The sequence below is a fragment of the Numenius arquata genome, chromosome 6, assembly GCF_964106895.1.
Source record: "Numenius arquata chromosome 6, bNumArq3.hap1.1, whole genome shotgun sequence".
Classification (NCBI taxonomy): Eukaryota; Metazoa; Chordata; class Aves; order Charadriiformes; family Scolopacidae; genus Numenius; species Numenius arquata.
This window is the reverse complement of record NC_133581.1, coordinates 47,456-56,321: the sequence shown is the minus strand read 5'-3', so window position 1 is coordinate 56,321 and position 8,866 is coordinate 47,456. Positions and strand designations below refer to the sequence as shown.

The following is an 8,866-nucleotide window of genomic DNA, read 5'->3' as shown; positions in this document are numbered from 1 at the left end:
AGAAAAAAAAAAAAAAGAGGAGACACTTACTGAAAGAGAGAAAACTTACAATACTAGTAAATAACCGAAGGGTCTGCTCCCTTCCAGCGTGGATCACAGCACATCCTCTCTCTCCCAACCACTTCTCTCTCTCCCACTGCTCCTTTGTAGAAAGGGGCACATGCTGCCATTACCAGAGCAAGTTGGACTGAGCGATGGATTTCTCCAAGGTAGCGGGGCCTGCTTGAAACCCTTTGCTCAACCCCAAAGCAGATGTCTTTCTGGCCCCTTGACGTGGCCCCACTTGCAAACGAGAAAGCATTTGCTGTGCTCTGGAAAAGTTTCTTAGGACTCCCTCTGGCCCCTGGTCCCAACTTCTATGCATCACTGCACTCCGGTCCTTGCAGTCTCATTCTTCCTCCGGGGCTGGGGGTTTGGCTTGGCACTTTAGCCCCCCTCGGCAGGGCGGGCTGTGAAGCCGTGCACGTCCTGCTCCCTGCCGCGCTCCTCTGCTCGGCTCTGGCAGGAGCTGAGGGAACGCCCTGGCTCATAGATCATGTTTGCTTGGAGAGGCCCGGGGGCTACGGGAGCCCTGCGTGGGAGAGGCAAGGAGGAGCATCCCAGTTTGACGACAGTAATTTGCACTTTGAACATGTTTCGTTTTTGTGTTGTGGTAACAAGATTCCTTATTTATTGATTAAAAAAGGGTCGGTATTTTTAAGTTATGTTCTTAGGGGGCGTGGGTGGAAGGGGTTCACGCTGTTTCCCAGTAGGCTCCTCCACACTAGCGAGCTGCAGGGAGCATGCTGTGCTATTGTAACAGCCGCTGGGAGAGCTGAGGTGAAGGCAGCCCTCTGGAGTCAGATGTCTCTTGCAGCTTTTCCTGAGTAGAGGGAGAAGAGCCTTTTTGCGGTGGGAGTCTCTGCAGCGGTGTTTTGGCAGGAGGATGAGGTGAGTGGTGGAAGAGACGGCTGTTGTCTCCCTCCCTCCCAGGTTGGGGTGAGCTCCTTGCATTCAGTGCTCTTTTTGCCTCCTCCTTGCTCCCCAGCCTTTCTGGGAAGAACACCATTAGTCAGGAACTTGTTCTGGTGACTTAAGACAGTTGTGAGCTGCTTTCTGCTGGGGGATGTGCTCCTCATCCAACTCTGCCTCTCCTCTCCAGCTCTAGACAGAGATACAGAAGCAGGATATGGTTGTCTCAGGCTTGTTTATCCAAGGCAATAGACTGACGCGGGACTAAGGGCCTGTCAGCCTTTCTCCCTGCCCCTGTTTTGGGTGGAGGGTGTTGTGCAGCCCTGTTCTCAAAGCTTCTCTTCTGTGCAAACACCCCTGCTTTCAGTGAAATGTGGCAGTTCAGGTGTTGCCTGCTGGTGCAGTGAGGACAGCTCTGAGCCCTTGGAAAAGTTCACGTAGCATATGATGTGTCTGCTATGGAGACTTGGATCTTTTTGCTCTTATCTGAAACTTTGTGTGGAAATTCAGTGGCCTTGAATTCATAGTCGTTTTGGAAGAGGTGAAGAATAACCTGGGCTTTTTGTTTGTTTGCTTGGTTTTTTGGTTGGGTTTATGTGGTTGGGAGCAGAGCTGAAGTATCTTGTCCGAGCACAAGACCAGCTAAATTGGTCTGTAGTACACAGCAGCTAGGCAAAATCAGGTACCTGGGGTCTGGAGAATGGCGATAAAACATGGAATTTAATTGGAAACTTTTTACAGCAAACTGACTTGAGCACCCACTCTGTCCCCTTGTGCTGCCTGGAAATCCAGCTGTGGCTCGAGCCTGATGGCTTTTATTGGGCTATTTGTCCTGATTTGCCCCCTCCCTTTCCCCTCTTACACCGGTACCTTTGTCAGAGCAAGTTGAAACACTTCTGGTGTTGGGGCGGTTCGTGGTGGAACAGTTTGCAACTCTGGTGTCTTGTGCCCTGGGTGTGGGCATCCCACGTTCATGCTCTGTGGCAGCGGCGAGGCTCCACGAGCCTCTGCCGGAGATGAGGATGAGGGCACAGGTACCCAAGCGCGGGTCTCCGGGGTCAGTGCATGTCAGGTCTGTGGTGGTACGGTGTTGAACGAAACCAGCTTCTTCAGTTGGCACGTTCCAATTTTTTGCTTGGATCAAGTTACTGTGATTTCCAGCAGGAAGCTTTTGGGTGGCCTGCCGGTCCCCTCCCCTTGCAAACTAAAGAGCAGCAGCACAATGAGACATGTTCAAACCCAACTCGGATGTTTTCACCCCCCGAGCAGTGCAGGTCTTCTGGCTGAGCCACGTTGTGTGGCGGAGTGTCCCTTGGCCCAGCAACCCGGCCGTCAGCGGCAGATGTGCTCCTGTGGTGCTGGTCAGCCATGTTGTCCCCACGCTTGCTGCAGACCATGCTGCTGGAGCTGCTTCTCGTGCCCTGCCCCGTGGGGGTGCAGAGTGAGCAGAGCCTTGCACAGAACACTAATCCGAGAGCTCGGGGGTTTATTTTCTGAGGGATGGCACTAAAATGCTTTTGGGTGAAGGGCTTGCTCACCTCTAGTGACACAACACTTGGCACCTGGCTGGGAGGCAGGGGAGGCTGCCTTGTCCTGCGTCTCCCCAACCGAGCCCATCAACGAGTTTGCCATCGGCTGCGTTCCTGGGACGCAGAATCAAGCAGCTCATTTGCTTCCCGGCCCGGACACCTCTGATCCCTGCCTTGCCGTTCCATGCACACCTCTTGTAGCTCTCCTTTTTCTTTTTCTGGTCTCGGCCAGTTGCCTGTCTGTCCTTTAACCACAGCCTGCTAACTAACCCCGGTGCAGGAGAGACTGGTGCAGCTCCCTTCCCACTCCTGTTTGAAAGCCTAAAACTGACACAGCCCTCCTGCAGCTCCTCCTCCCCTCGATGTCTCTCCTTCACTCGCATGCAGTTTGCTTCAATAAATTATTGTAGTAGTTTGCAATAAACTTTTTTGTATTTTTTTCCCTGTATTTATTTTTTTTCCTCCTCCCGGGGAGGGCATGGAGGGGGCGCAGGGCCCCTAGCCTGCCCCCAGCGCCCCAGAGAGCGCTGTGCCCGGGCAGCGGCATGCGGGCAGGGTTTGGGCCGGGGGCTGTTGCCGCTGGAGCTGGGGGGCTCCCGCAGCTCAGCAGCGCTTTCTGCAGTAGCCACCAGGTGGCAACCACGCTGTTGGGTTGGCCACCGGCCCTGGGAGCTGGGGCCGGGGGCCGGGGCAGTCCCCTGGCCGGGCTGAGCAAGGCTCAGTGTACTGTGATATGAAAGGGAAACTGCTTTTCAACTCCTGTTTTTTTCTCTTAATCTGGGTAATACATAACCAAAATAAATGTACTGAGGAAAAACCAAACCAACCAAAAGGGCTGTTTTTGTCTTGGTGCATGCAGCTCAGCTGTGGTGGGTGGCTGGTGTTGCCCTGGGGTGGCCAGGACCTCCTCCCCTGTCTGCATCCCTCCTCTGGGGCAGGGTCCCTCTGGGAAAGGGGGGTTAGACCTGGGGGACCCAGTCCCAAGCAGCCATGGGGGTCTAAGAGGGCTGGAGGCAGACAGCCTTCTGCTGGGGTTTGGTTTGCAGCCTGGCCAGTGGTGGCTCTCCAGTGCTGGGGATCCCCTCCGTCCCTTGCTGGCGAACCCCCAGTGCCCTGCCCCGCTCAGGCCCCAGGCCGCTGCCCGGGCCGAGGTGTTGAGCAATGTCTGGGCTTTGCTCGCCATTTCCCGTGCTCCAGCGTGAGCCGGGGGATTAGCGTGCTGCTCATCGCACCGCGTGGCTGGGAGGGGGAATGGGTCAGGGCTGGGAGCCTGGTGCTGCTGGGCAGGACCATTCTGGGCAAGGCGCTTGGAAGTAGCAAAGCATGGGGGAATTAGGGAAATAATCTGTTGCTGTTGATCCCAGTGGCGGGAATTTGCAGCGTTGTGCCAGGCCCCAGGCGCGGAAGAGGGGGAGAGCCAGGCCAGCGGATGTGTGAGCGGAGCTCCCAGCTGGAATGCACCAGCTCAGCAAGGGATTGTCCTCCCTGGGCCGGACGGGCACCACGCCGGGAGCCTAGTGCCTGTGACGGCTGCCCAGGCCATGGCGGCAGCAGACAGCCCCTCAGCCGCCCTGCGGCGACGCGACCTCTGCAGCCGAGGTATCCGCCTGGCCGGGAAGATGCGCTCGGATGTCATCGACCTCCTGGACACTTACGTGAGTTTAGCCCATTCCCTCCGGCTGCCCACGGGCTGGGAGCGCTGCTGGGGCAGCCGCTGCTGCTGAGGTCTGAGGGGCTCCTGGCAGCTGTTTGGGGGCACGAGGGCTTTGTGCCACGGGAGAGAAGGGGGATGAAATGCTGCCGGTGTCCCACCTTTGGCACCGCTGGAAAATGCTTGGGCAAACCTTGAGCACTGGGCCTCACACTGCCCCGAATGGCTTCTTGCCAGCACCGAAGCTGAACCAGGGACCCCCAGAGCCAGGGCTCAGCGCAGGGGGGTCCCACTGTTTCCCCTGCCGCTGCTGACCCCCAGCTGCTCTTACCCCGCAGGTGGAGCGTCAGGGCTTGGATGCCTCGGCCAGCGTGGCGGTGGTGGAGGGGGTGCCGGTGGCGGCGGTGGAGCGCTGGGATGAGCAGACGGGGACCCAACGGCTGCTGGAGAACCTGGCAGCGTACCGGGCCTTCCGCGTCCTGCTGGCCCAGATGCTGGAGGAGCACCGGGAGCAGCTGGGGGAGGCCGACACCACCCTGGGCCGGGCGCTGGCGGCCGTCCTGCTGCAGGTCTCAGCCTTCGCCTACCACCTGGAGGAGCTGCTGCGGCTGGAGAGCCGTGGGCCCCCCAGCGAGGAGGGTGCTGCCCCCCCTCCAGTCCCCCACCTCGGCCTCTTTGAGAGAAAGCTGCGGGGCCTGGGGGTGCTGCGGGAGCTGGCCCAGTGGGCTGTCAGGTCTGCGCGGGACCTGCGGCAGCTCGCCAAGCTCAGCCCAGGCAGCAGCTCGGACTCCAGCTGGGCTGAGAGCCCCTGAAGATGGGTGTGGGGTGGGGGGGGGCTGGGGTCCCACTGGGGCATGGCGGGGGGCCCCCTGACCGCCCCTGTGGAGGGCTGCTGACAGCCAAAGGGGCTGTTCAAGGAGGTGGGCAGACAGGAAGGACCATGTCATTAGCCCCTAAGGCCCCCCATGCTTTTGGTGCCACTCCCTGTGGGCTCCTTTCCCTGTGGGGAAACTGAGGCATGGGCTGTGCTCCAGCCCAGAGGGAGGGGGATCCCCAGGCAGGGCCAGCCCCAGGGGTGGCTTGGGCTCTGCCTGCTGGGGGGCCAGAATTATCCCCCAGGAAGCAGCTTTGCCGCTCACCCCAGAGTCCGTGGCCCTCGGCAGGCTGCAGCAGCGCTGGCCTTTTCTTTGAAATGTGGCTGCTGCTTGGCTTGCAGTGGAGGGAAGCTACCTTGGGGCACTTGCAGAGGCAAGGCAGGAACAAAGGGACAGAGAAATATCATCTGGTGAAAGGAGTCTTGGGACCTGGCCCCCAGCAGCAAGATGCAAGGCTTCACCTCCTTCACATGGGCTCTTCTGCTGCCTGGCTCGCATTTTCTGTGCATTGAATTTCTGCTCTAATTACTTGAGAGCTTTTTTGGTGGGGGGGTGCGTACAATCAGGAGAGGATTTCTCAACTGCTTGGACAAAGTAACAGAGAGGATCTTTTAACTGAAGGCTGTGATTCAAAAGACCCTCTGCAAGGAGGTTTGTGCCTCCAGGGTCTATTTTGGGACTGGAAATGGCATGGAGGATTAAACAGCCCCAACCACATTGCTCACCCGGTGAAGGGGAATGCTGTAGGGTTTTGCAGCTGCCTGGGACATGGTTTTCTTGCTGAATGGATGTGATGGCTGCTGGCTGCCTAGCAAATAAAAGGGCTGTGAGATCTACTGTGGTGATGTGAGTTCTTGGGGGAGGTAGAACAGTGGGGCTCAACCTTACCAGAGACCTGGGCTGCCCCATTCCCAACCCAGGGAAGGGTCAGTCCTGGTGGGGTGGGAGGTTTGGAGGGGATGGGACCCACTGGGAGGCTGTGGGAAGATGAAGGAACTGGGGATGAAGGAGCTGGAGGTGGTGGGACAATGAGGAGGTGGGGAGGAGTTGCTGGGCTTGTGCCCCATCCTTGTGTGGCCCATGCAAGAGGGAAGGGAATGTGGGGGGACACTGGGCGCACAGGGTGGGGACGAGGCTGGGGACGTGACCAGCCAGCCCCACACAAAGTAGCTTTGTGGTGGCGGGTGGCGGCAGCACCAGGCATGGTGCCCAACCCAGTGCCGGCGGCGTCTGCGTGGGCATGGGGGGCCCTGAACTGCAGCAGGACAAAGGGCAGTGCAGGGCCCCAGTGCCCATCCTGCCCGTCCGTTGGCCACATCGGGGCAAGCAGGGCTGTGGGGTTGGGGCTGCCCTGCAGGGTTGGGGTGAGGGTGTTTTGGGGGTGCCCGTTTTTTGTGGGTGATGCCCAAGAGGAAGAATGTTCTTTATTGCCACTTATTGGCTGACCTCAGGTTTGCAGCTCACACCAGATTATTTGCAATGTTTCTGCTTCCCTGCATTTATGAATAACAATTTTTGGCCTTTATTTTTTTTTTCAGGATTAGTCAAAGTAGGTCCCTTTCCCAGCAAGTGCTTCTCTCTCCCAGTCTTGTCTGCTTTGTGCGCTTGAAGCCATCTTGCCTTTCTCCCCTCGCACCCCCATGCTCAGCAGTACCCGGATGTTCCCATCCTCACCCACCCGCTGCCACTCGCCTTCCTGATGGCGGGCACACACAGCTCCCGTGCCACACACCCGCCACTGAACCTCCCGACCCGAGCAGGTGGGAACAGACAGACCCCTTTTCTCCCGCCACCGCAGATGGGTGTGGGGTGACCTTCACATCCCTGGGGAGCCGGCCCCAGCCCTGGCACAGGTCCCTGACACTTGATCCTTCCCCATCAGCTGCTGGCGCCGCTGGGAGCTGAGCTCGGCTAGAGCCAGAGCAGCTATGGGGGTCGAAGGTGGGCGATGATGTTGCTCCAGGGGCTTCCCTTGGGCTGTGCCCAGCAGCGTTAATCCCTGCTTTTGCAACCTTCCTTATTTCTTCCTTGCCAGTGGCACTGGGTGCGTCTGTGTTTGCAAAGCACCCACAATGCTTTGAAATGGCCACTGTAACAAAGAATAATGTAAAAAAAACAAACCATAATCCAAACCTCCATGGTCTGTCTGAGTGAGAGGTGACAGGTCTCGAGCTTTCCCCACCAGCAAACCCTCACAACGCAGCAGAGAGGCGCTGCCAAGTTCTAATGTTATTTTTCAGCTGCAACCCCAAAGGGAATCACTAAGAAACTGATTTGGTGAGAAGAGGGGCATCTGACGGCCGAGCTCCCTGGCTGCTGGGAGGCCCTTTGGACTTGCATTGCTGCAGGCTGAAGTTAAATTTATCTGTGTGGCTGGAGGTGACTGAAGCTGTTGATTTTGGAGACAGACATGAAGAGCTTGAGGGGAGGCCAGTCCTACCCCCACGGGCAACGCCACTGAGGACCCCAAATGGCTTCCTGCAAACTAAAAACCCACCAAAAAGCCGTCCAAGGTTATTGTTTGGGAAGAGGATTTGCAGTGCTGGTGGAAATGGGGAAAGGTGGTGGGAGGGCTGTGCTCCTGAATTGCAGTGAGAAATGACCCACCAACACCAACCCACGGATGTGTTTAATTTAAAAAAACAAATGTTTGGGTTAAACGTGTGGTTGAGTTGGGCACACTTTGTGGGGATGGAAAGGTTTTAAGTGACCTGAGGCTGCTCCCTGACCTCAGGCATGCCTGTACCTGGGTGCTGGCATCGGCACAGGGCGTTAAGAGAGAATAAATTCATCCCTCACCCACCGTGCACCGCAGGCAAGCAGGGTTCAGCTGTGCCAGTCCCATCAGCTCACCGGTCCCCTTGGACCATCCCAGACCAGCATCGCGGCTCTGGCTTCTGACTTTTTGATCCTGAGCTGGGGGGGGCGGGGGGCGAAGTTCACCAATGTTTTCCTTTTTAATAGCAGGAAAACCTTCTCCTCCTGCCTGAGTCAGCGGAAAGGATTTCCCAGAGTTTCCCCACTGTGGCCTTGGCTGCACTCGCCTGCCTCAAAGGCGCAGGTGAAAACGCAGAGGAGCATCTCTCCGCTCCTGTGCTGCCCTCCCAGGAAGGGCTGGGAGCCCTCCCTTCTTTCAGGAAAACACACTTTGTGTGTGTCTGCGAGGGTGAGCTGGAAGGAGAGATTTGCCTCTTCTCTCACCACAGCACTCACCAGCTGGCATCACTGCAGTTAGTCCCCACCTGTTCTTTCCTCCTTTTTTTTTTCCTCCCTTCCTTTTTTTCCCCTCTATTTAGGTCTTGCCTAATGGTTTCTCACCACAAGCACTGCTGGCGGATGCTTGGTGGGCTGGGCAGTGCTTGGGAAACAGGTTTGTCGGGAGAGGAGCCACACCAGCACCTGAGCTCAGCGTCCTGGGGATGAGTCACCCTCTGAGCTGACATGGTCCATGGACTGGGGGATTTGCAGGTGCTGGGAAATCCCTGATCGTGGGGCACGGATGCAATTTGTACAGTTCTCCCCAAACCAGGCAACGGTGGGTGTTTTGTTTAGTATCCAAGAAAATCAGTGGTTTGTATGTTTGAGCACAGGAGCATTAAATGAGGTGAGACCTGATGCCAGCACTTGCCTGTGACCAACACCCTGGCGTTTGGGGCTGCCCTGGGATGCTGCTCGCGGTGCTCAGCAAAAGAGCAAGCTCACGATGAACTTTTTTGGGGGCTGTGGGGAAGGGCGAGCACCGGGGGCACTGGAAGGGGTCCCAGGTCGGGGTGCGGGGGCACTGGGAGGGGTCCCGGGGCTGCAGGGTGGGGATGTGGGGGGCACAGGGGGTCCCAGCGGTGCCGGGTGGCGAGTGCGGG

The 8,866-nt window shown here is 57.7% G+C and overlaps 1 protein-coding gene across 1 annotated transcript; it reads left to right on the top strand.

Moving 5' to 3' along the window:
- The first annotated feature begins 4,021 nt into the window (after nucleotides 1-4,021).
- CNTF (ciliary neurotrophic factor) lies at nucleotides 4,022-4,943 on the top strand. The gene is made up of 2 exons (XM_074149915.1): nucleotides 4,022-4,135; nucleotides 4,470-4,943. The coding sequence occupies exons 1-2, from the start codon at nucleotides 4,022-4,024 to the stop codon at nucleotides 4,941-4,943; spliced, it is 588 nt and encodes a 195-aa protein (XP_074006016.1).
- Nucleotides 4,944-8,866: the final 3,923 nt, after the last annotated feature.